This window comes from Ictalurus furcatus, chromosome 15 (genome assembly GCF_023375685.1).
Source record: "Ictalurus furcatus strain D&B chromosome 15, Billie_1.0, whole genome shotgun sequence".
In the NCBI taxonomy this organism is placed as follows: Eukaryota; Metazoa; Chordata; class Actinopteri; order Siluriformes; family Ictaluridae; genus Ictalurus; species Ictalurus furcatus.
The window spans coordinates 9,168,280-9,195,616 of NC_071269.1; the positions used below are offsets into that span (position 1 = coordinate 9,168,280).

Below are 27,337 nucleotides of genomic sequence, written 5' to 3' on the forward strand. Positions count from 1 at the left end.
GTCATTGGACTAGGATGGCCATGGCAGGACCTTGATTTTGTAGTCAGTAAACCATTTTTGTGTTGATTTTGATGTTTCTTTTGGATCATTGTCCTGCTGGAAGATCCAACCATGGCCCATTCTAAGCTTTCTGGCAGAGGCAGTCAGGTTTTCATTTAATGTCTGTTGATATTTGAATGGGTCCATGAGGACATGTCACTATATTTAACTGTGGGCATGAGATACTTTAGTCCATAGAGCTACCTCTCTATGTGTGCCAAAACCACCTCTGGTGTTTACTGCCAAAAAGCTTTATTTTGATTTCATCTGACCATAGAACCCGATCGATTTGAAGTTCCAGTAGTGTCTGGCAAACTATAGATGCTTGAGTTTGTTTTTGGATGAGAGTAGAGGCTTTTTCCTTGAAATCCTTCCAAACAACTTGAGGTGATGTAGGTGACTTCAGATTGTAGTTTTGGAGACATTCTGACCTTAAGACTCAACTTACTTCTGCAATTCTCCAGCTGTGATCCTTGGAGATTTTTTGGCCACTCAAACCATCCTCTTCACAGTGCGTTGAGACAATATAGACACACGTCCTCTTCCAGGTTGATTCATTACATTTCCAGTTGACTGGAACTTCTTAATTATTGCCCTGATGGTGGAAATGGGCATTTTCACTGCTTTTGCTATATTCTTATACCTACATCCCATTTTGTGAAGCCCAACAACCTTTTTGCCGCACATCACAACTATATTCTTTGGTCTTACTCATTGTTATGAATGACTACGGGAATTTGGCCTATGTGTTACCACATATTTATACCCCTGTGAAACAGGAAATCATGGTTGAACAATTTCCTGTTCCTAGTCACCCAGGTGTATTAAAAAAAAGATAAAATATCAATGGGAATATACTTCAAATATATATTTTTCATATGAATTCATAGGGGTGCCAATAATTGTTGCACACCTATTTTTAAACCTGTGTTGTGTTTGCAACTGTTTGATATCCAAGAGAGCAGAATGTTTTTGTGAACTTTAACAAGAAAGACAAATAATAATAATAAAAAAAGACAAAAAAGAAAGACAAAAGGCCTTCTTTGTTCATATTTACCAAGGGTGCCAATATTACTAATTATATATATATATATATATATATATATATATATATGATAATTATGTCATGTAAATTAGTATTATTTTTTATTAATAATAATAATAATAATAATAATAAATAATTTGCATGACATAATTATCATATATATATGATAATTATGTCATGTAAATTATTTATTATTATTATTATTATTATTATTATTATTATTATTATTATTAATAATAATAATAATAATAATAATAATAATAATAACAATAACTGAAATTAACTTAGTTGGGAATATATGTATATATGTCATCAATCTACAAAAAAATAGCCCATAGTATTGAAGTGTGGGTAAGAGACTGAATGCAGTTTTCAAAATGATATGATTGCATAACTTATTATCAACCATTGCCAACCATCAGAAGTCACATAATTAGTTGACTAGACTCCACGTGTGTGCAATTAACGTGTCATGCAAGGAATACCTTGGAATTTTAGGCATCAATTTGTAAAAATCCAAATCTTTATTTCCAGGTTGACAGTACAAAATTGGCAGTACAAAAAACAACCTGGAATGTATTAAGATGGACAGTTAAGGAACAGTTTGTTGAATTTTGCAACAAGTGGTAAGGCAGGTCATTTTAAGTCAATCATTATCTTTGTAATATCTTTCATCACAAAGCAAGTTTACAGAGAGTCAGAGAAATGGGAGAGAGGACAAATCATTTAACTGTTGTGGGGTTGTTCATTAATGTTCAGAAAACTATAGAGGGAGGATCAGAAGCAAGTGAAGGCTTTCAAATAAGTGAATCTCTTGAATCTCAGTGTGATTGTGCACATAGCCTCACTTGGAAAGTTTGCTGATCACTCTGATTAAAGCCCCATTCTCATCCTTTAGGCGCTGGTTATCTGACTTCAGCTCTGTCAAAACCTAAGGAAATCCAGAAATTATTTAAATATTAAAGAATGCTACCTGAAATAATATTGGCTTCAGAAAATATTAAATGATTAATTCATTGTCAGTGTTTGTTACACAGTGCCATGCAAATTGTCATGCAAAGACAAATCAATACATTTCATAAAATACCTCTAAAATCACCTAGAGTTTTGACAGTCTTTTGAAAACCTCCAGCATTGCTTCATAAAATATGTATGCATTGCTCATGAATGTGTATGAAATCTATAAGGTACCATTCAAATAAACTGCCAAAATTGAAAGTATGTATATAACCCATGGTGAAGTGATTGAAATCCTTTACTCCAGTCCAAAAATACAATTATTAATTGTAATATTCTCTTACTTGATCTGATACCTACACTTAGGGAGATACTACCAATAGCAGTCAAACCTGTCATATCAATGGTTCAGCTACTTCCAAGGTTGAGTCGTCAACATACAGAAATGGGAAGAAGAAAGTACACCTTCCTTCAGTTCTATGTTTTTATTTATCAGAGCCTAAAAACAGCTGTGTGGTCCTCACCAACTTCTAAACAAACAAATAACCTCATGTGAAAACAGAAACACACAACAGATCTTGGTACGATCTTAAGAGTGCTGTGCATCAACAAATGCCCTCAAACATCAATTTACTGAAGCAATGTTGTAAAGAAGAGTGGACCAAAATGTCTTCAAAACAATGTGAGAGACTGGTAAGCTCCTACAGAAAAAGTTTACTTCAAGTTATTGTTGATAAAGGGGGTTCTACATGAAAGGCTAGAGTACAGCTCTAGTTTTTAAAATGATCAATACCAGCTCAATCTTGCCCTTACAAAATTAACTCAAGACTGAGCATCGAGTGAGTGGCATGCTTCCCTTAAACAGAACAATGGACAGGTGAGACGGATTGAAACTAATTAGCTGGCAGACTGCTCTGGTCACCAAAGCTGGCAAGCAAACTCTAGGCCTAGTCATTACAATTTAGGCCCTGATAAATAAAAACATAGAATTGAAGGAAGGTGTACTTTCTTTTTCCCATGACGTTAACTATCACTCTAAGAGAGCACAGCAAAGACTGTTCTTCCTACAAAGCTATCAGGGGAATGAGGAGAGCTGGGAAAATTGCTCCTAACCCCAAACATCTAGGCAACCACCTCTTTGGGAAACTGCCATCATAGAGGCACTACAGGTCCATCACCTTCAATATCACATGACACTGGCATAGTATCTTTCCATATACTATCCAGATACTTAACCACCCCAGCTGAACTCCCAACCCACTACTTCAAAATGTTTTTGTACAGTATATTGAACTTTGCTTGCACAAACTTGTCACACTTCATCACACTCTCTATTGTCAATTGTCATGTCTACATCTAATTGTAGTATTACTGCACTGTCTATTTTATTGTTTAAAGTCCTGTTCCCTGTCTAATTAGCAGCAAAAGACAGTATATAGTTTGTGTGTGTGTATATATATATATATGTATACACACATTATTATTATTATTATTATACTGAATACTGATCATCATAGATCACCTCTCCTCAATAAGCCAATCGATTTGACACCTCATTTATGGAACTATGCGCTGAAGTTTTGGTGGAAGAAGAAGAATTATAACTAGACTGGTACGTTTCCTGAAGAAAATGTGAGTGGCGCTTGCCGTGGTGAAACAGGGACGGGGCACCAACACTTTCGAGAGCTGATGGTGAAGGGCGCCAATACTCTCGAGAGCCGGACAGATAGGGTGCCAGCACTGTTAGAGCTGGCCGTGTAGTGTGCCAATACTTTTTAGAGCCGACTGTCAAGGGCGCCAGTACTTTTGAGAGCTGGCCCTGTGGGGTGCCAATACTTTTGAGAGCCGGCCAGATAGGGTGCCAATACTTCTGTGAGCCGAACAGATCGGGTGCCAATACATTTTAGAGCCGAATGTGTACGGAGGCAAAACTTTTAGAGCTTTCTGTTTAGAGGGCCAATACTTTCGAAACTCAATGCAAGTCTATGGGAAATTTTCCGAATTTGAGCTTCCGTAGCGGGAATTCCGGTTTTAGCATGATGCTCACATGCTTTAGCATGATGCTAGCATTTTTAGCATGTGTTAGCACCAAGCTAGCATGTGTTAGCATAATGCTAGCATGTTTTAGGATCATGCTAGCATGTGTTAACATCATGCTAGCATGTGTTAGCATAATGCTAGCATTTTTAGCATGTGTTAGCACCAAGCTAGCATGTGTTAGCATAATGCTAGCATGTTTTAGGATCATGCTAGCATGTGTTAACATCATGCTAGCATGTGTTAGCATAATGCTAGCATGTTTTAGGATCATGCTAGCATGTTTTAGCATGTGTTAACATCATGCTAGCACATGTTAGCATCATGTTAGCATGTTTTTACATCGTGTTGTGTTAGCGTCATGCTACCACGTGTTAACATCATGCTAGCACGTGTTAGCGTCATGCTAGCACGTTTTAGCATCATGCTAACATCTTTTAGCATCATGCTAGCATGTTTTAACATGGGTTAGCATGATGCTAGCACATGTTAGCATGATGCTAGCACATGTTAGCATGATGCTAGCACGTTTTAGCATGATGCCAGCACGTTTTAGCATCATGCTAGCACGTTTTAGCATCATGCTAGCATGTTTTAGCTTCATGCTAGCATGTTTTAGCATGTTTTAGCCTCATGCTAGCATGTTTTAGCATAAGCATTGAGTTTCGAAAGTATTGGCCCTCTAAAGAGAAAGCTCTAAAAGTTTTGCCTCCGTACACATTCAGCTCTAAAATGAGGAAGCTTTGTACGTGTCACATACATGTCCTTGGTGTTTGGGTAGTGACTGTAGATTCTTTCTGGCAATATCTCAGGTTTTCAATAGTGATTGCACTTCCAGCAGTCATCCACAGTTTCTGGTTTGCATGTGTGTTAATGGTCTTGAAAAAAGTCACATCATCTATTCACTTACTGATGTAGCCAGTCACTGATGCTGTATATTCCCCTAGTCCAGTTTATTATCAAGGGAGCAAACACTGGAAAGGAGAACAGATGGTAGACCTGGGTAGCTAGGGTTAGTATTTAGATTAGCATGAATGCCTGTTTGCTTGCCATGCTCCTGCTTCCTCACACCATTTCTGGTGTTCTCTATTCTGGCTCGGGCATCTGGCAATACTGCTGGGTTCTTTTTAATCATCTACTGCAACATCCCAGCAGTAGATTATAAAAAAGAAAAAGAAGTGTACAAACTTGGGAAGCAGTGGGACGGTGTGGGGGTTGGGGGGGGGGGGGGGGGGTTTGTTCTTCCTTCTGTCGAGCTGTCTGTAAATCTGACAAGTCCTGGTGTACCAGGTTTGACCCTGTGAATTTTGGTGGTTGTAGCTTGAGAATTTAATGAATTACAGCAGTTTTAATAAAATCCCGTACACATGAATGGAGAACAAAGGAAGAAAACAATATATAATAATGGTTGTAGCTTGAGAATTTAATCAATTTAAATTTTTTAATGATCATTTATGTCTACAGCACTGTCTGATCCTGCTGCACTGTTTGTTTCTTGCACTGTTTTGTTGCTGCTGTTACACTGTATGCTTGACATATAATGTTGCACACTGACACCAAAACAAAACCAATCCTTATGAGCACAACTCATGATTTTTATAGGAGGTTTCAATATGATCCCAGTTGGTTGCAAGGTTGTAGCTAGCTGGTTACAAAGGAAACTCTGCAGGGTTCTAGGGTTGCTGTTATGTGGTCCCAGGTGGTTGTTATTGTATTTCTAGGAGATTTTAATATGATCGCTGTTGGTTGCAAGGTTGTAGCGAGTCGGTTCGTAAGGAAACTCAGCTGGTTACTTCAGTGTTGTTAGGTTACAGTTATGTACTACATGTACTACATAATGATTGAGTTTCATGTCTTTGAATCCTGCCTTTTGAATGGCACGACCTAATGATTTAAAATAAAAGCACTGTGACCTCTTCCCTATGGAAAAATGACCCACTTCAGAGCATTGCTATGTGCTAATCATTCTTCCAATATTACCCAAAAGCACAAGCATGATATTCCTGTATGGGATCTATGCCAACATAATACATTTATAAAGGTGTCTTTCCTGAAGAAAATGCAGACAGATTCCTGAAGAAAGTGCAGCTTAAGCAAGATTCCTAATATGCTAATGTGTTGCTAATATGTTGCTAGAGCATTGCTAGGCAGTTAGGACAATAATTGCCACCCAGTGCAGTTAGTTAAAAGAGTCTTGGCTCTTTTAAGAGGACTGAGGAGGTTGGTCTTTATTTTTTGGGGTCCGGGGCATTAAACATTCAGGGGTATATTTATTTTGGGTTTTGAGCGTACATAGCAATCATGAGGTGTTCATGAGTGTGGGGGCATTTAGCATTCACTGGTGTATTTATATTTGGGGTTTGGGGAATTAACAGTTAGCTGGGTATTTTTAGTTGGGGTTTGGGGAAATTAGAGGTCAGGAGATATTTATTTTTGGGCTTTGGGGAAAAAACAGTTGTGAGGCATTTAAATTTGGATTTGGGGCAATTAGAATTCATGAGAGTATTATTTTTAGGTTTTTAAGCAATTAACAGTATTTATTTTTCAGGTTGGAGCAATTAGCAGCAGTCAGGTTGGTAATTATATTTACATGCAGGCAATTAGAGGGCAATTTTTTGGGTTTGGGGTATTAAGCATTGAGTGGTATATTTATTTGGGGGATTGTGTGTATTTAGCAGTCATGGGGGATTTATGTAGTTCTGGGCATTTAGCAGCCAGTGAGCAATTATATTTGAGGTTTGGGGCAGGGGTATTTTTGTGTATTATGGCAATTAGCAAGCAGAGTGGTATTTATGCATATGAGAGAGAGAAATAGTTTGTATATATTGTAACCTTATTTTTGACAGGTCTAGGTCAAAGGTCAAAAAGATACATAATCTTACTCTCTATATCTAGGTCAAAGGTCATGATCATAAAATATATTTATAGTTATGTTAAATCCGGATCACATACTTTCCAGACACAAATGTTACCATACATGGTGTGGGCATGTGTATTCCAGACACCCACACACGTTGCACACATGTTCTTTCTAACACTCTGAGGTAGGTCTAGGTCATAAAAATATATATAGTTATTTTAAATCTGGATCACATACATTCCTGAGACAAACGTTACCATACATGGTACGGCCAGATGTATTCCAGATACCCACACACGTTGCACACACGTTCTTTCTAACACTCTGAGGTAGGTCTAGGTCATAAAAATATATATACTTATGTTAAATCTGGATCACATACATTCCTGAGACAAACGTTACCATACATGGTACGGCCATATGTATTCCAGACACCCACACACGTTGCACACATGTTCTTTCTAACACTCAGAGGTAGGTCATAAAAATATATATAGTTATGTTAAATCGGGTTCCCATCCATTCCTGACACAAATGTTACCATACATGGTATGGCCATGTGTATTCCAGACACCCACACACATTGCACACATGTTCTTTCTAACACTCTGAGGTAGGTCATAAAATATATATATAGTTATGTTAAATCGGGTTCCCATCCATTCCTGACACAAATGTTACCATACATGGTATGGCCATGTGTATTACACATCCAAACAAAAATATGACACACACACACACATCCAAACAAAAATATGACACACACAAACACACTTTATTTTCACATTATTTAAAAGGAATTTAAGTGTTATGTACTAAATTACCATTATTATGAACACAAGTTGTTAAGTTGACAATCATTTTTAAAATTACATTGCTCCATTTAGATTGTCTGCAGTAGAATGCTTTTAAAGTCTTTTAAACCAGGAAAAATAATTGCCTTTAAGTTGTATAACAATAGTAAGTAAAATACAGTGTGATTTACATTACAAATCTCATACATAACATCTCTGCAGGATTTATAGACGTTAAAGCACTGAATGAAATGAGCAATATAGACAAAAAAAAACACTCTGTGTCTACTACTTTTATCTCTCTCATAGAACTATCCACAGTCCAAAGGCTGTGGAGCTAGAAGGCTACATGTGCGAATGACAAAAGATTTAAAAAATAAAATAAAAAATGTATCAATACATGAAATTAGATTACACAATGTAGTTGAGGTTTACATGAATAAGCAGAAATGTAATCATGCTTATCTTTCCTATAGCACAAATGAAAAGCCCTCTCTAGATGAGCAGATTTGTCAAATTAAACTTTTTTCGTTCTTATCCATTGCTACCGTAAACTAAAGAGTAGATATTCAAATTACACTGCTAAATATGACTAGCATTAGCTACGTGTAGTAGTGCAAAATAGTCCATCAAATGTATTAGCGGGTGTAGCTTATACACGAGTCCACTATTGGTCATATCACAATTGAGAATATGCCCCAAATTCATTGCTTTAGCAGAATTTAATTGTAAGTGAAACGATACTCACATTGTAATGTCCTTAGTATTTGTTCAGTCTACAGGTCCTCTAACACACTGTTAAATGAATAAATGTAAATGTACTACAACGTAAATTTTGTTTTAAATCAATTAATGCAGAAAATTACACACAATATTAAGTTGATGTAATTATCAACATTGTTATGTCAACACAACTCATCAAAATAATGTGTACAACTTTAAATATTTAATTAATTCAATAAATTAGAATTTTTATCTTGCAACCACACATTTTAGATTTAGATTTTGGGGGTTTGTTTTGTACCCTGTCCAGGGTGTACCCCACCTTGTGCCCGATGCTCCCTGGGATAGGCTCCAGGTTCCCCGTGACCCTGAAAAGGAGTAAGCGGTAGAAGATGGCTGGATGGATGGATGGATGGATGGGTTTGTTTTGTGTAACTCCGCTGTTAGAAAATACATGATGGTTGAATGTGAACATAAATGAGCAGAATGTAAGTTTGTGAAATAAATGAAACTTTATTGATTACATTTTTGAGAAAATTGCATGACTTTGAATAAAAATTTACTGAAATAATACTCTAAAACATTGATATACCCGAAGAAATGTTAAAAAAAAAAAAAAAAGAAAAGAAAAAAAAGTTTTTACATACCTTCTAAATAGGTCCCTTTAGGAGGTAAACGTTTTAAAGACGGTGTTTTATAAGAAACGTGCGTATTACAAGCCTTCTAAACATAACCCTTTACAAAATAAATACTGTTAATTGCTTAAAAACCTAAAAATAATACTCTCATGAATTCTAATTGCCCCAAATCCAAATTTAAATGCCTCACAACTGTTTTTTCCCCAAAGCCCAAAAATAAATATCTCCTGACCTCTAATTTCCCCAAACCCCAACTAAAAATACCCAGCTAACTGTTAATTCCCCAAACCCCAAATATAAATACACCAGTGAATGCTAAATGCCCCCACACTCATGAACACCTCATGATTGCTATGTACGCTCAAAACCCAAAATAAATATACCCCTGAATGTTTAATGCCCCAAAAAATAAAGACCAACCTCCTCAGTCCTCTTAAAAGAGCCAAGACTCTTTTAACTAACTGCACTGGGTGGCAATTATTGTCCTAACTGCCTAGCAATGCTCTAGCAACATATTAGCAACACATTAGCATATTAGGAATCTTGCTTAAGCTGCACTTTCTTCAGGAATCTGTCTGCATTTTCTTCAGGAAAGACACCTTTATAAATGTATTATGTTGGCATAGATCCCATACAGGAATATCATGCTTGTGCTTTTGGGTAATATTGGAAGAATGATTAGCACATAGCAATGCTCTGAAGTGGGTCATTTTTCCATAGGGAAGAGGTCACAGTGCTTTTATTTTTAAATCATTAGGTCGTGCCATTCAAAAGGCAGGATTCAAAGACATGAAACTCAATCATTATGTAGTACATGTAGTACATAACTGTAACCTAACAACACTGAAGTAACCAGCTGAGTTTCCTTACGAACCGACTCGCTACAACCTTGCAACCAACAGCGATCATATTAAAATCTCCTAGAAACACAATAACAACCACCTGGGACCACATAACAGCAACCCTAGAACCCTGCAGAGTTTCCTTTGTAACCAGCTAGCTACAACCTTGCAACCAACTGGGATCATATTGAAAACTCCTATAAGAATCATGAGTTGTGCTCATAAGGATTGGTTTTGTTTTGGTGTCAGTGTGCAACATTATATGTCAAGCATACAGTGTAACAGCAGCAACAAAACAGTGCAAGAAACAAACAGTGCAGCAGGATCAGACAGTGCTGTAGACATAAATGATCATTAAAAAATTTAAATTGATTAAATTCTCAAGCTACAACCATTATTATATAATGTTTTCTTCCTTTGTTCTCCATTCATGTGTACGGGATTTTATTAAAACTGCTGTAATTCATTAAATTCTCAAGCTACAACCACCAAAATTCACAGGGTCAAACCTGGTACACCAGGACTTGTCAGATTTACAGACAGCTCGACAGAAGGAAGAACAAACCATTTAACATAAGATTTAACATAAGTATATATATTTTTATGACCTAGACCTACCTCAGAGTGTTAGAAAGAACATGTGTGTGCAACGTGTGTGGGTATCTGGGATACATATGGCTGTACCATGTATGGTAACGTTTGTGTCAGGAATGTATGTGATCCAGATTTAACATAACTATATATATTTTTATGACCTAGACCTACCTCAGAGTGTTAGAAAGAACATGTGTGCAACGTGTGTGGGTGTCTGGAATACATATGGCCGTACCATGTATGGTAACATTTGTGTCAGGAATAGATGGGAACCCGATTTAACATAACTATATATATTTTTATGACCTACCTCAGAGTGTTAGAAAGAACACGTGCAACATGTGTGGGTGTCTGGAATACACATGCCCACACCATGTATGGTAACATTTGTGTCTGGAATGTATGTGATCCGGATTTAACATAACTATAAATATATTTTATGATCATGACCTTTGACCTAGATATAGAGAGTAAGAATATGTATCTTTTTGACCTTTGACCTAGACCTGTCAAAAATAAGGTTACAATATATACAAACTACTTCTCTCTTATGAGTATCATGTCAACGCCCAATTCGGCATCTGACTCCATTTCCCAGAATGCACCTCTGACTAAAAAATGGCTACCATGGACTTCGACTCCTAGGCTGCATATAAAATTGCATACTACCCTACTACACAGTAGGCGAAAAGCAGTACGCCAGAGGGGTATTATGTCCAAATTCTCAGTAGGCGAGAAACAGTAGGTGAGAAATACCCAGATGGTATAGCTCTTCCGGTGAGATTTTGGAGTATGCAACCGATGGACAGTACATGAGTCAAAAATCCCATAATGCGAAGGGACTGGTGCGGACAAGCTCAGAAAAAAAATTGCAGAAGACAGCGTGTCGGCCCTTTTTAAGTATTAAACCTTAAACAAGACTTGTTTAACAATACCCAAATAATTGTTAACTTGTTGAAGGTTTAAACAAGAAAACAGTTGTCACAGCATTTGAAACCTTTTTTATGATCTCCATCATGCCTTAGACAACCAAGCTAATGACAACGAGGTTAACTAATCCTGTTAACACACAAAATTGCCCACATTAAATTGCTAATTCAGTTAACTTTTCTGATGTGCATTTTGCCGTTAGTGTGCTTGCTTTAATGTGGTGGCCCCTTAAGATTTTTGTGTTTATGATGACATCGACGGTCGCATGACAGTGCCAACATGGCGGATGTAGTATGTCTGGGAATGCAGTCATACTGCACACACACATACTGATTAGTACAACCCTAAATACAAAAAAATTGGGATGCTGTATTAAATGTAAATAAACACAGAATGCAATAATTTGCAAATCTCATAAACCCGTATGCTATTTACAATAGAACATAGAAAACATATCAGATGTTTAAACTGAGTAAATGTACCACTTTTATTTAAACTAAGTAATTTTAAATTAAGTAATTTTTAATTGATTACTGCAACACATCTCAGAAAAGTTGGGACCAAGGCAACAAAAGTCTGGAAAAGTAAGTGTTACTAAAAAGAAACAGCTGGAGGTTAATTGGCAACAGGTCAGTAACATGATTAGGTATAAAAAGAGTATCTTAGAGAGGCAGAGTCTTTCAGAAGTAAAGTTGGGCAGAGGTTCACCAGTCTGCGAAAAACTGTGTCTAGAATTTGTGGAACTATTTCAGAATAATGTTCCTCAACATAAAATTGTGAAGACTATAAATATCTCATCATCTACAGTAGGGATGCACCGATACCGATACCAGTACTCGAGTGTCGGCCCAATACTGTGCTCATGTACTCGTACTTGTAAAACTACCCCGTTACAACTGCACCGATACCACTTTGACAACATGACATAGCGTAACCTCTCGTCAGTTGAGCAGGTAGTTGGAAGATGAGCAATTTCAGCAATTTGGAGATATTTTAAGATAAGTGATGATGATAAAAGTAGAGCAGACTGTAAACTATGCTCTGCTAAACTGTCAAGAGGAGGGGTAAAAAATAGCTCATTTAACACAAGCAATTTGATTAAATCTAAAGAACAATCATAACACAGAGTGCAAAGAGTTCGCTAATGCTAGCAGGGGGAAACAGCAACAACCAACTTTGCAGCAAATGCTGGAGAAGCGAGAGAAAATGTCCAGAGACAACCCACGGGCAGTAAAAATAATAGCAGCTCTTACCCAGTTCATTGCTCTTGATGACCAACTGTTGTCAGTTGTAGATAATACAGGATTTCATCGTCTTCTTGGTGTACTTGAGCCGAGGTATGAGATTTCCAGCCGTCACCACATTACAGATATCACATTACCAAAGCTGCATGACTTGGTGAAAAAGCACATCAGGAACCTGTTGCAGGACATTTCGGCCTTCAGCTTCACCACTGATATTTGGACTAGCAGCGTCACCCCAATGTCTCTTATAAGTTTAACAGCACAGTGGATTGATGAGGATTTTACTCCCCAGAGAGTCGTTTTACAAGCAACACAGTTTAGGGGTTTGCACACTGGCCAAGCCATAGCAGGTGCATTTGATGACATGCTTCAGACGTGGGGCATTCCGAAAAGTGTTAAGCACTCATATCGGTACTTGGTATCGGCCACTACCCAAATGTAAGTACTTGTACTTGGTCTGAAAAAAGTGGTATCGGTGCATCCCTAATCTACAGTACATAATATCAACAAAAGATTCCAAGAATCTGGAGAAATCTCTGTGCGCAAGGGACAAGGGTGAAAATCAATATTGCATTCCTGTGATCTTCAGGCCTCAGGCAGCACTGCATTAAAAACAGGCAAGATGCTGTAATGGAAATCACTGCATGCACTCAGAAACACCTCCAGAACTCACTGGCTGTGAACACAGTTCACCGTGCCATCCACAAATGCTGGTTAAAGCTCTATTATGCAAAGAAGAAGCCATATGTGAACATGACCCAGAAATGCTGTCATCTTCTCTGAGCCAAAGCTCATTTAAAATGGACCAAGGCAAAGTGGAAAACTGTTCTACGGTCAGACAAAACGAAATTTGAAATTCTTTTTGGAAACCATGGACGCCACATCCTCTAAACTAAATAGGAGAGGGACCATCCAGCTTTTTATCAGTGCTCAGTTCACTGCATCTCTGATGGAATGGGGGTGTATTAGTGCCTATGAAATTTGCAGCTTGCACATCTGGAGAGGCAGCATCAATGATGAAAGGTATATACAGATTTTAGAGCAACATATGCTTCTATCCAGATTCCATCCCATCTTTACTTCTGAGAGACTCTCTAAGATACTCTTTTTATATGCAGTCATGTTACTGACCTGTTGCCAATTTACCTAATTAGTTGCAAAATGTTCCTCCAGCTGTTTATTTTTAGTAACACTTACTTTTCCCGCCTTTTGTTGCCCCCGTCCCAACTTTTTTGAGATGTGCTGTGGCCATCAAATTCAAAATGACCTATTTTTTTCCTTAAAATGGTACATTTCCTCAGTTTAAACAATTGATATGTTTTCTATGTTCTACTGTGAATAACATATGAGTTTATGAGATTTGCAAATCATTGCATTCTGTTTTTATTTACATTTTACACAGCGTCCCAACTTTTTTTGGAATTGGGGTTGCACATACTGTTTCAACGGCCGTGCAGTAGGTACTACATCAAATGCAGTGCCGCCTATCATAGTACACGACTTTGGATGAAGCCCATGGTCACATGCTCAAGTTCACCCGATTACTGATTGCACTCTATCACCACCACACACTACATAAGCATGCTCAGCACTAAGACTTGTGAAGTATTCATTCAGCTCTGTTAACTCATCTAAGATACCAAGCCTTTATTTTGTGTTTGCTCCTTCTGGGTTTGACCCACATTTCTTTCCTCATTCTCTGATTATAGTATCATCCCCTGAATATCTGTTTGTACAGAGCCTGGCCATTTTCATATTCCTGGATTTTGCCCTTGATATTGTGTTTTGGATTTGTTTGTCCTTGTTATTTTTAACTGTCACTTGTAAAATAATTACTTTTGTCGTGAAAGGACTATTTGTGTCAAAGTGCAGAAAAAGACTCTGTGTGTGCATGCATGCATGTGTGTGTGTGAGACAAAGAGACTGGCCCTTAACATTCTGAAACTCTTAACTGACAGTCAGTTTGTGTAATATTATTTGCTGCATATTAAAAAATACGTCAGCTGATTTTTGTTACTACAAACAAATGCTCAACTCAAAATATTTCCCCAGTCACTTAACTAATGATGACATTGTTCAGGTAAGAGCACTTTTCTGATTGAGCACATGCTAAAAAATGTGTGGATTGAGCAGAAATAATTGGATTTGTGGCTGATTAAAAACACATTAACATTTAGTAAAAGCCAAATTTTGCATTGAAATTAATCAAGCTGTTTACTGCCCCTAGTGCCAAACAAATGATTATAACTTGAAAACTGGGCAGTGGTAGCTCAGTAGTTAAGATGTTGGTCTGTTTATCAGAAGGTCATGAATTCAAATCCCAGCACTGCCACGCTGCCACTGCTGGGCCCTTGAGCAAGGCCCTGAACCCTCATCTGCTCAGTTGTATAAATGAGATAAATGTAAGTCGCTCTGGGTAAGGGTGACTGGCAAATGCTGTAAATGTAAAAATGTATTTTAAAATGATAAGATATTTAGAGGTTTTTGAAATGTGGAATATCTCTACTATAAAGCTTAAATGGAGTTTATAGGTGAAAGTATAAGGATTTTAAATGAAAATGTGGATTCAGACAATTTATACTCAAAGCTAGAGTGGTGATGACCACCCACTCTAGCTTTTCTCCACTCAAATGAATAGAAAAAGGAAGGAGGATAAATAGAAAGAGAAGGATGAGTGTATCTGTCTATAATTTGATATAATGGGTCCTGGTGTACCCAAATTTGACTATGTGAATTTTGGTGGTTGTAGCTTGAGAATTAAACAAATTACAGAATAGCAAATAAAATCCCATTCAAGTGAATGTGGAAAAAAGGAAGAAGAAGTGTAGAAGAAGAACAGATGAATATTTCCAAAAGCTGTACATAAGCATACTTCTCTGGATCAGACCGGACATGTTACAGTTGGTTCGTTGTAGATATCTTCAGCTGTAGGAGGAGATACGTACAGAAAATCAGGTGGAATAATAATAATAATAAGAGGAAGCAGAAGAAGAAGAAGAAGAACAGGAAAATCAGAGACTAGATCCTAGACCCTAGTTCATGGGTTCACAGATTTTTGGGTTTGGGTTTAGGGCAATTAGAGGCCACTGGTGTATTTATTTTTTGGTTTGGGGAAAATTAGCAGACAGGAAGTTATTATTTGTGTTACTGGCAATTAGAGGTCAAAGGGGTATTTACATTTTTGGTGTTGGGGCAATTCACAGGCAGATATTTATTTTTGGGATTTGCGGCAATTAGCAGTCAGGATGTTGTTTATATTTTCATTTAGGGCAATTGTATTTAGCAGTGTAGTATAGCATTTATAGCTGTAGGGGCATTTAGCAGCCATTGGAGTTTCCTATTTGGGGCTTGGGGAAATTAGCAGCTAGGAGGGCATTTATATTTGGGACTTGGGGCAATTAAAGGGATATTTATTTTTGGGTTTCAGGGAAATTAATATGCAGTGTGATGCTTATTTATGTGTTTGGGGCAATTATAGTTTACAAAAGTGTTGTGTTCACAAGTGATATTTTATTACTTACTACTATTATGAAAGGGCGTTAGGACTGTTCGGGCTCATGCTGGAAGTGATGTAATGATGCAGAGTGGAAGCTGCTGCTGTTGTTGTTCCATTAAACAAGACGGTAATGTTTGTTATTAATGTCTAATCTTCCTTGCTGTTTAATAACCTCTGATACACACAACAAATTGGCGACGAGGATTATGGATTTTTTTCTTACTATTGCTGGTTGCGGAGATGGCTGCTGCTAACATGCCTTTTCCGAGTTTTTTCTGCCTTGCCCTGGTGAGCCTGCTGTGTGGTTCGCCACATGGATGTGGCTCTTTGAAAATTACCTACGAGTCATCGATGCTACCGGGGATGCCTGGCCACATGAAAGACGGAGAGCTGTGCTGCTTCACTGCCTCAGAACAGAGGAACAAAGGATATTCTACTCATTGCCTAACACAGGAGAGTATATGTATTCAGCCCGTATTCCTAGCATTACAAGCACAGTGACTATCTACTTTTGACTCAGACTTGTGTGGTGGATTTGGTTGTTGACACTGGGTCTTCTATTTCTATCCTGCCTCACAGCACTTATGCACACCATTTCAATAATATTGCACTGATGCAACCCACAGCCAGGTTTGTAGTGTGTTCAAACACTCCAATCCCTGTTTTTGGGTGTCTGTCTGCAAATGTTTCCCTAAATGACCACACAGCTCCTGCTACATTCTTCATTGTGGACAAAGGGACACCACCCATGGGGTGGACCTAATATCTGCTATTAGGTCTAATGGACACCACCCATGGGTGGACCTCATATCTGATTGAAAACAATAATGTCCTACCTCCTAATACCTTTCCTGTATCTGCTTTCCCTGAGCCAGTTTGAAGTTCCAGTAGTGTCTGGCAAACTGAATTGAATTTGTTTTTGGATGAGAGTAGAAGCTTTTTTCTTGAAAGCGTTCCGAACAACATGTGATGTAGGTGACTTCGGATTGTAGTTTTCGAGACTTTCTGACCCCAAGACGCAATTAATTTCTGCAATTCTCCAGCTGTGATCCTTGGAGATTTTTTTGTCCATTGGACCATCCTCTTCACATCCTCTTCACAGTGCGTTGAGACAATAAAGACATACATCGAATTCCAGATTGATTCATAACATTTCCAGTTGACTGGAACGTCTTAATTATTTCCCTGATGGTTAAAATGGCCACTCACAATGCTTGTGCTATTTTCTTATAGCCACTTCCCATTTTTTGAAGCTTAACCACCTTTTGCCACATATCACAGCTACATTCCTTGGTCTTACCCATTGTTATGAATGACTAAGGGAATTTGACCTATGTGTCAAATTCCCTGACCTATGTGTCAGATTGACCTATGTGTCAAATTCCCCTTCATATTTATACCCCTGTGAAACAGGAAGTCATGGTTGAGCAATTTCCTGTTCCTAGTCACCCAGGTGTACTAAGAAAAATTTAAATATCAATGGGAATATACTTCAAATATATTATTCTCATGAATTCATAGGAGTGCTAATAATTGTTGCACACCTATATTTAACAACGATATTTTTTTTGGATAAAACTGTGTTATGTTTGCAATTGTGTGATGTCCATGAGAGCAGAGTATTCTTTTGTCATCTTTTTGAACAAAATATCAAAAGGTTAAACAATAAAGACAATTTTTCACAGCCTTCTTTCCTCATATTTACCAAGGGTACTAATATAACTGGAGGGCTCTCTCTCTCTCTCTCTCTCAGTCGCTCTCACTCTCTCTCTCTCAAACACACACACACACACACACACACACTGTGTGAGCCGTGGGAATTGAGCCCCCGACTCTGGCGGTGTGACGTGCTAACCACTAAGCATGTCTAAAGTGTCCGTAGTGTATGAATGGGTGTGAGAATGTGTATGTGATTGTGCCCTGCGATGGATTGGCACCCTGTCCAGGGTGTACCCCGCCTTGTGCCCGATGATCCCTGGGATAGGCTCCAGGTTCCCAGTGACCCTGAAAAGGATAAGCGGTATAGAAGATGGATGGATGGATGGATGGATGGATTTTGACAATAATGTGTTATATAATCGTTAAAACCTTCAAAAATTGTGATGGCGCCCAATTTTTTAAAAACTTTGCACAAACTTCTTGGATGCCTATGCCATGCCTACTTCCTATTTTTTTACATACCGTAGCTACCTCGAGTCGAAAGTTCAAACCTTTTTTAATAACGTTTGATAGTGAAACTCCATAGAATCGTTTGGCACTGGTTTGGTTACAATACAATTACAATAGTGTTTCAGCACTATGTGCTTAAACCCCTAATAATAATCTTTTATTTAGACAGGATGATGTGATGTGAGCCACATTTGGTGAAGATTTGGCAAAAAAAGAGTACCAAAAATGGCACTTAGATGGAAGCATTTGTTACATGTTATTGTAACTTTTGATTAGTGGCGTAAGTAAGTGGCGTAGTCACAAGTGGCATAAGTGGCGTAGTCACACATAGTAAGTGGCACAGTCCCAAAATTAGTTGTTTAGCCTTGGGGCATGGTCCTGAAAATACATACCAAGATTTGTGTCAGTGTGCAAGGTTGATACAGCTTCACTTCAGGTTTAGCGGCTGATATATTTTGTCCAGGTTGGTCTGACTATGATGTATGCCAAATTTGGTGTTAATTGGACATAGATTTTTGGAAGAGTAGCCAAAAAATGTTTGTGACAAAATCCAAGATTGTCAACAGCAAGTACACTTAAATTTCAGATGTTGGTGTGGCCTGAAGATGATGTATGCCAAATTTGGTGATGATTGGACATAATTTGTAGGAGGAGTAGCACAAAAACAAACAGTTTTTGACTAAATCCAAGATGTTTGATAGGAAGTAAACTTGAATTTCAGATCTTGGTGTGCTTTCACTTCTGCATACTCTAGGGAACTATAGGAAAAAAGAACTGCGAATTTAACACACACTCTTCAAATAATATATCACAAGGTGGTACAGCCACGAAACGTTCTGTGTACATTCAGGATGTGATCCTGAAGATATTATCAGGTTTCATGAATGGCTGAGCTACACCACTTACATCCTGGTTCTTGCATTTGCCAGCATGTTACAGGAGAATGATTTTGAATATCAATATTCCTTTGATAACTTTTGTTTAGACAGGTCTCACAATGATGTGAGTCAAATTTGGTGAAGATTGGACAAAGTTTGTAGGAGGAGGAGTAGAAAAAATGGCAGTTAGATGCAAGTATTTTTTAGCATGTCATTGTTACTTTTGTCCAGTAGGTGGCACTGGCCAGTGGCAGTTATTAGAAAATTTATCTTAACTTATTTTCAGGATGATTGCAGGTCATTTTTCACTGTCATGCATCACTCTGCAATCTCCACAAGTAAGCTAATAAAATTTCAACTGAAATGAATGTTTCATATTCATTTATTTTACAGATTAGTAATCTTGTATTGTGGTGTGATAATGAGCAGTGATAACACATTTTTAACATCTAGGCACTTTTGTATGTTGTTGCTGGAGAGTGCAATATTTCAGAACAGCCAGCTGAAAAACATCACACACAGCCAAGTTCACAACTTAGTGGACATTGTGTTCTCTCTACAAATGGTGTGAGGAGGGCAAACATACTGTAAGTAAAGATGGTTTCTGTTCTTCCTTTTTTATCCAGTGATTGACCAAATGCTTTCTGACCTCAACAGACAGTTCTGTTCTGACCCAGAACTGTAATATTATGAATGGAATCCAAGTGATGCCTTTCTCAAAGAGAATGTATTCTTTTTTGGGTGTGGAAGAATGTATAGGTAGAAAATTGAGCAGTTCACTTGATCAGTTCAGAAGGGTTTTATTTAATTTTTTTTACAGGAAAATAGAACAAGGTATGCAGAGGCATATTTTGGCCCCATAAAAATCCTATCAATTCCAAAAGGGTTACAAGCACTTCATGCTTGGACCCGTAAAAATCCTAACAAAAACAATAGGCTTCCTAATAAGGAAAATTGCAACAAAAACAATAAAGTCCCAGCACTACATGCTTGGACCCTTAAATATCTCTATAAGCAGTGAAGCACAGAGTTATTGGGACCATAAACACTTGTTGCTGCTGCATCTCAAGCGGTTCAAAATTCATCAGCAGTTTTACTGTTAATGTGGGAATAATAGCACCCCATAGAGGGGATTTAGACAAAAAAAAAAAAAAAAAAAAACTTGGAGTCCTTTAGTACAAGGTCATTTACTCATTTTAAAAGTTTGGTCAAAATACTGCTGCTGAATTTGCCATCAAATTTGTTTGTGCATCCATCATATCACAAGGCTGAGAAACAATTCTTGTTCAGGTTGGTCTGATGGTCTCTTCCAACTTTAATGATTAGTGCATTAAAACTGTAGAAAAAGAACAGCACTCTATGCTTTCAATGGATTTTTTCAAATTTGCAAAACCTTGTGGAGTCCCTTAACATAAAGTCCTTCAGTTATTTACATAGTTTGGTCACAATATATCACATGGTTCCTGAGATACACATTCACCTCCTTTTTGTGATGTTTTGGTGATGAGTGGACAGACTTTGTGGGAGAAGAAGCGAAAACAACTGGGTTTTTTTTTGTTTGTTTATTAAATGGAGGAAACACCAATATGGTGAAAATTGACATAATGGTATCTGTTGAACTCTTTGGGCTTGACCAAAAGAATCAGAAGTGAAGTCACATTTCTAGGACTTTGTATTGCAGAGTTATTATTATCTTTGCCCTATTGATAGCACTAGAGGGCTTGCACTAAAATTGCTGAGATTGTCTTATCACTGTGCCAAACTTAATAAAAAGCATACGAAGCATCCTATGGGCTGCCATAGACTCCCATGTGGAAGAAGAAGAAGAAGAAGAAGAAGAAGAAGAAGAAGAAGAAAGCAAATAATTTCTAGAAGGTGCCTATGCACTTTTGGTGCTTGGCCCCCTAATAATAATAAGATCACTGTGCCACCATTTTGCATCAATATGGCTTCCATGCTAATGCTAATGACCATAGCCTGCTTCAGTTTTATGGTCTTGTCTATTTCATGCCTGTTTACCGATTTTTTTTTTATGGGTTCTTTTTTTTTTTTTTTTTTTTGGCTGCCACACATATCTGAGTATTTCTTAGAAATTTGTTTGTTTGCCACTTGGGTTTTATTAAAACCCTTCATTCCCACATGACAATCTGCATGTTTTAGTGGTATACCTCTTACCTTAATCTCTTCTTCCATCTCAGACACCCTCTTCTCCAATACCTGCTTTTCCTACACAAACAAGAAAGAAAGAAAGAAAGAAAGGAAGAAAGAAAGAATCAGCATGTCCATGTGAGGTTCCAAATTGAGAGCCATCAAATGTCTTAAATAGCTTTTACCATATTTTCAAATGTTTTTATTACATAATGATAAATCATTTAAACACCCATACAGAAATTTCATGTAAATGTTAAAACATCAATTACTTAGGCCAAACCACCACTTAAATACTGTTTGCTGAACATAATTGAGTAAATGTTAGATAAGCTCTTGTAGCATATAATAATTTATAATACAAAATATATTGACAGTTAATATTGATAGTAAATACCATTTTTTCTGAATCAAATACACTGGACCTCTCAGATATTCTGTCCTGCTTCTGAAACACAAACAAATAAAATAAAATAAATAAATATGAAATAACTGCTGTTCCCAGCACACTATTGGAAAAAAGTACAAAATAATAATAATTAAAAAAACTTATTCTATTTTTTTTAACATAACAGTGAAATCTTTGTGGCTACTGGGTGATTTACAAGTAATCGGATATTGTGAAATAGAACAATGCAGTGGATATGAAACAGAACATTAAGGCTATCAAGAAGCTAGAGGACATCCTAACCTTTACAGGTAGTGGAAATGAATTGCTTTCTCTGTCTATGAATTTGTGTGGTCTTACCTGTGTGACTTTGTCCAGTTGCAAGCGGAATTTGGCCAGATTCTGCTTGCTATCCACCAGACAAGCCCTGAGTTTCTCGTTCTCTGCCAGTGCCTCCTCATACAGCTAGCAAAATGAAACCACCAAGCATTGAGTCCAGTTTGTTTAGTCTATGTATCTTTAACAACAAAATGATTTGTTGTATTGTGCCTCATCAAAAATAAATCTGGTAATGACAGCTATTTCTAAATGTCTAAATGAATTGAGAAAACATAAAGGGATGTGGGGTTGCAAAGGACAGCAGCTGCTTCCGCCAGGACACATGGAGCCAGCCACTGCATCCTTTAACTGCTTCTGAACATTCAGAGGATAGAGCTCTTTAAACGGTCATGAAAAACTAAACTACATTTTCTGAGATTTTAAGAGAGGTGTTTTTGTCATACATCATAAAAGACAATGTTAGCATCTGTTCATTTTAATTGTAGGAGAAAACTGATTAATTTTGCACTTTTTTTACGCTATTTTCGTCTTCCAGTTTTAAAATCTACATCTTGTCAACACCACAGGCAGTGACGTGGCAATGTACCATAGTACTTCGATTATGCGTTGGTGTCTCATAATTATTCAAGAGACTATGTGTTGACAGTTGCTCGCCCACCCTCTTCCTCCACTGCCTTGTCCTGCCGTGCCACTCCGCTCCCTTCTTCTCACAGCCATCCATACCCATTTAAGTTGCGTTTTTCATAAAGATTTTGAGGTAGACTTGAGCTGAAAGAGGGGGGTTTCATGACCCTTTAACTGTCCTCTTCCACAAATAGCTTTAATCTTTTCACAACATCATCCAATTCTACCTTTTATTTCTCACTTCCCAGTTACTATGGTACTTTAATTCATCCTTCTCTCGATGAATCACAGGTTCACTTCAGTGATAATGGGGTACATTACGATGACACTTGCGCAGAATGCATACTGTCCCATTGCCATCACAGAGATTATGACCGTCCCCTAGCAGTGGGGCTTGGGGGTCAAATGCTGGAAACCACATGACTGTCAGTGGAACAGCAATTATCAGTACCATTGTCTGAGTCAAAGACATTCAGGTTCAGAGAATACCACTGTACACTGAGTAGAGACAGAAAGTTAAGTGAGCAATCTACTGACCGTCTATGATTGGAAATCAAATCTTTGAAAGGTGTTGTGACACATCAAGCAAAGCAGGGTCTGATATGCAAGGGCAATGATGCTACTCTTAGCTTATGACTAGGCCAAGACACTTTCAGAGGCCTCGTCCACTGTTTCTCTCAGTTGTTCTCAACTTTTGCAGTTTCTTAGTAATCTTGTCCAAAAGGCATCGACACCAATGTGATCACTGAAGACTGTCTAGGGGTTCACACACTGTCACTGGGTCTGAAGTTAGGCTAATGTGTTCAGACGTGTTTGTTGACATCACCCAGTTCCTGCTTGTGGTTGGTAAATACCTCAGATGAGTCATGTAATCTCACAATCACCAGTTACCCTCAAGACCAAGCTCCCATTAAACAGAGGGCTTGTCTGGAATTCACATTTCACAAAACAAAGATGGCACACCCTGTGTACACATCAAAAATCAAGAGAGAAAATCTGCTTATGCGCTTGATAGATTAGCACCTTTGATCGACTGCCAGTGTGGAAAATTGTGGGCTCAAGTCATAAATCCAAAATAAATTAGCAGTCAGGCAATTCATGCAATCTTGTGACTACTTATGTGATATCTGAAAGAATCCCAACTACTGTAAATATGTACTTGGCAGACTTAGATTGTACTTGGCTGTGACGTAGTCCTGTGACGTAGTGACTGTTTTCAAATAATTTGCCAGGAGTTTCTTGGCTGTGTTGGTGTTTAAACCATACCACTTTTATTCTTTTTTTCATCAATAATTGTATAATTTAAATCAGTTAAACTTTTTCAGCTTTATTATGAAATTGCAAAATATCAATATCAAGTGACAAACAACCAGAAATGTGTTTTAGGGGAAAAAAAGAAAAAGAAAAAATGTCCATGTGATGAGGAGGAGGGAGTGGCCAGGCTGTGAGAATGCATACCTTGCACTGAGGCATACAGCAACATTTTGCAGCAATTATTGCAGCAACTCTGCAGCAAGAATTGCAGCAATTTCTGGCAAGTACTGGTTGCTACCTACATGTGACAAAATTTTTCATATCTCTTGGCTATGGGGTAGGGTGGCAAAATGGAAGCCTTTATTAACCAATAAATAAATAAATAAATAAATATCCCAATCCATGTGGAATAATGTGTTATGGTCTGATGAGACCAAAGTTGAACTTTTTGGCTATAATACCAAAAGATATGTTTGGCACAAAAAATGAGACCACAGCACATCACCAAAAGAATACCATCCCCATGGGGAAGCATGGTGGTGGCAGCATCATACTTCAGCGGGAACTGGGGCTTTAATAAGGATGGAGGGAATAACGAATAGCTCCAAATACAAGTCAATTTTCATCACATCACCTACGCACCTACATCACCTACGCACCTGTGACATCATCCACTCCACCACTGCAAAACTTCAGACACAATACCCGAGTGCACTCATGATTATTAACAGGGACTTCAACCATGCCCCCCTCTCTAAAACCCTTACAAACTTCACACAATATGTAAAATGCAAAACAAGAGAGAATAAAATCATGGACCAGCTGTATGCCAATGTGAAGGGGGCATACAGCTCCACTTCCCTTCCCCCTCTGGGCAGATCAGACCACAACTTGATCTACCTTGCACATGTGTACAAGCCTGTAGTCAAACAGCAGCCTGTCACCACCAAGTTCATGAAGGTGTGGTCCAGTGAGGCCGAAAAGGCCCTGCAGGACTGCTTCAAGACCACAGACTGGGACCTGTTCCTTGAGGATCACGCAGAGGACACTGAGGGACTCTCCCAGTGTATTACGGCCTACATACGCTTCTGTGAGGACAGCATTGTACCCACAAAGAAGGTCCGCTGTTTTTCAAACAACAAGCGCCATGGATCAACAAAGACATTAAAGCCCTCTTAAACAAGAAAAAGAAAGCATTCATGGCAGGAGACAATGAGGAGGTCAGTCCAAAAGGAGCTAAGGAGGGAGCTGAGGAAAGCAAAATACAGTTACCGGGAGAGGCTAGAGTGCAAGCTGGAAAAGAACAGTGCCAAAGAGGTATGGGAGGGCATGAACAGGATTACTGGGCTTAAAAATTCCAGACCAGCCATGGAGGGCAGCCTGGAACATGCAAATGAGCTAAACCAGTTTTTCAACAGGTTTGACAGCCCCACCCCTGAGAGCTCAAATGGACATTCACACACTCCTGATGATGAGGACAATACAGGAATCAGAAAAGCTCTGGGACATGCAGGTAGACCACGACATGGTGGCCTGGATCATGGACTATCTCACCAGCAGACCACAGTACGTCCGACTGCAGGGCAGCCTGTCAGATGTGGTGATGTGCAACACCGGCGCACCTCAAGGAACTGTGCTTTCACCATTTCTATTCACCATATACACCTCTGACTTTAGCTACAACTCTGGTACATGCCACCTCCAGAGATTCCCTGATGACTCCTCCATCATGGGCTGCATCAGTGAAGATAAGGAGGAAGAGTACAGAGGCATAGTGGAGAGCATTGTCAGATGGTCTGAGGATAACCACCTTCAGCTCAACATCGGCAAGACCAAAGAACTGATAGTAGACTTCCGCCGAAACAGAAAGCCCCAACACCTATTACCATCCGGGGGGAGAAAATAGAGAAGGTGGACTCATACTAGTTCCTGGGAGTGCACATCAACAGCAAGCTGGACTGGTCGGAAAACACTGAAGCTCTCTACCGGAAGGGACAGAGCAGACTGTTCTTTCTAAGGATGCTCAGGTCGTTTGACGTGAGCAGCAAGCTACTGCAGATATTCTATCAGTCTGCAGTAGCCCGTTCCCTGTTCTTTGCTGTGACATGCTGGGGAGGTGGATTTAAGGCTGGGGAGGCTGACAAACTCACAAGTTGATGAAGAAGTCCAGATCTGTTGTTGGTCACAAACTGGACAATCTAGAGAATGTGGTGGAGAAGAGATTAAGAAACAAAATCAGATCCATTTTGGGAAATCCTCTTCATCCACTGTATGCTGAGCTACAAGAGATGGAGAACTCCTTCAGCCACAGGCTGCCCCCAAGTGCAAGACGGAACGCTTCGGATGTTCCTTCGTGCCGACAGCCATCAGGCTGTACAACACTTAGCCACCCCCTCCCTTGACCTTACTTTTGACTACACTACAAATGCACGTCTACACTGTTTTCATATGGGTACCATACTGTACTTTTTGCACTGCTCACAAATCACATCACTGCTTCAAAGCTTTTCTTATATGTCCACACTGATCATACCATACAGCTGCAATATTTATATAATATTGTACATATGCGATATGTACATGGGCTACTTTCATAGTTGGACTGTACATTGTTGCTTGCTGTATATACTGCTGATATGTACTGATGATGTAAAATGAATGCCTTAAATGAATGTCTTAAATCATCACTCAGGTTCAACCATACTGAAACTGTGTCTATTACCCGAGCTAAATAAAAACCTATAAATATGCAAAAAGTTTGTTTTAGGAACACTTTTTCCAGAAGTGCATGACAAAACATCGTGCTTCTGGAGAAAACCATACATAAGCCGTATTTATAACCCCACGATGTCGGATGATTCAGCCATCATCGGGAATGAATGGCACGGCTATTTAGCTATGCTGAACGTGGAGGAGGTGCTTGTGAGCTACCTCTCTCCATCGACAGCATGTAATTTAGGGGGGGGCAGCTTTGCCATCCAAGCCATGTAAGGCCACCATGGCATTGGTGGGCAAGGCCAATGCAGTAGTGGGTCTTGCTTCTGGGTCACTGCGTACAATGGCAGTGTTGCAGACCTACCAAGCAGACCTGCTGAGTGAGCTCAACATATGGTGGCATTCAGCCAGTTCCTTCCCAGCTGTGTCGAGTTCACCCGGGCATCGACGATTGGAGCCCGGGCCAGCGTTAGTGCAAGGGAGGCACAGAAGGCACGTGTGACAGCCTGTGTCCCCCCACAGACAGCCAGGGGAACTGGGCAGCCACAATCGTGGCCTGCTACTAGGCCTGATCTAAGAATGGTCATAAAGGCCAAGAAGACAAAGGAGGAGTGGTCCTGAGG

At 38.7% G+C, this 27,337-nt stretch overlaps 1 protein-coding gene across 4 annotated transcripts in view; it reads right to left on the minus strand.

The window, feature by feature from the left end:
* Window positions 1-1,363: 1,363 nt before the first annotated feature.
* Window positions 1,364-27,337, minus strand: part of LOC128619230 (protein phosphatase 1 regulatory subunit 12B) — a 55,724-nt gene continuing 29,750 nt past the window's right edge. For 3 of the 4 annotated variants that reach the window (XM_053643234.1, XM_053643235.1, XM_053643236.1), the window contains exons 5-8: window positions 22,143-22,247; window positions 21,792-21,842; window positions 21,422-21,472; window positions 1,364-2,015 (exon numbers count right to left, since the gene is read on the minus strand). In XM_053643234.1, the coding sequence (XP_053499209.1) occupies window positions 1,929-2,015; window positions 21,422-21,472; window positions 21,792-21,842; window positions 22,143-22,247 (294 nt within the window). In that variant the 3' untranslated portion in view covers window positions 1,364-1,928. Of the gene's footprint in view, window positions 2,016-15,575; window positions 15,629-21,421; window positions 21,473-21,791; window positions 21,843-22,142; window positions 22,248-27,337 lie in introns of all 4 variants that reach the window. The other variant, XM_053643238.1, reaches the window with a different exon arrangement.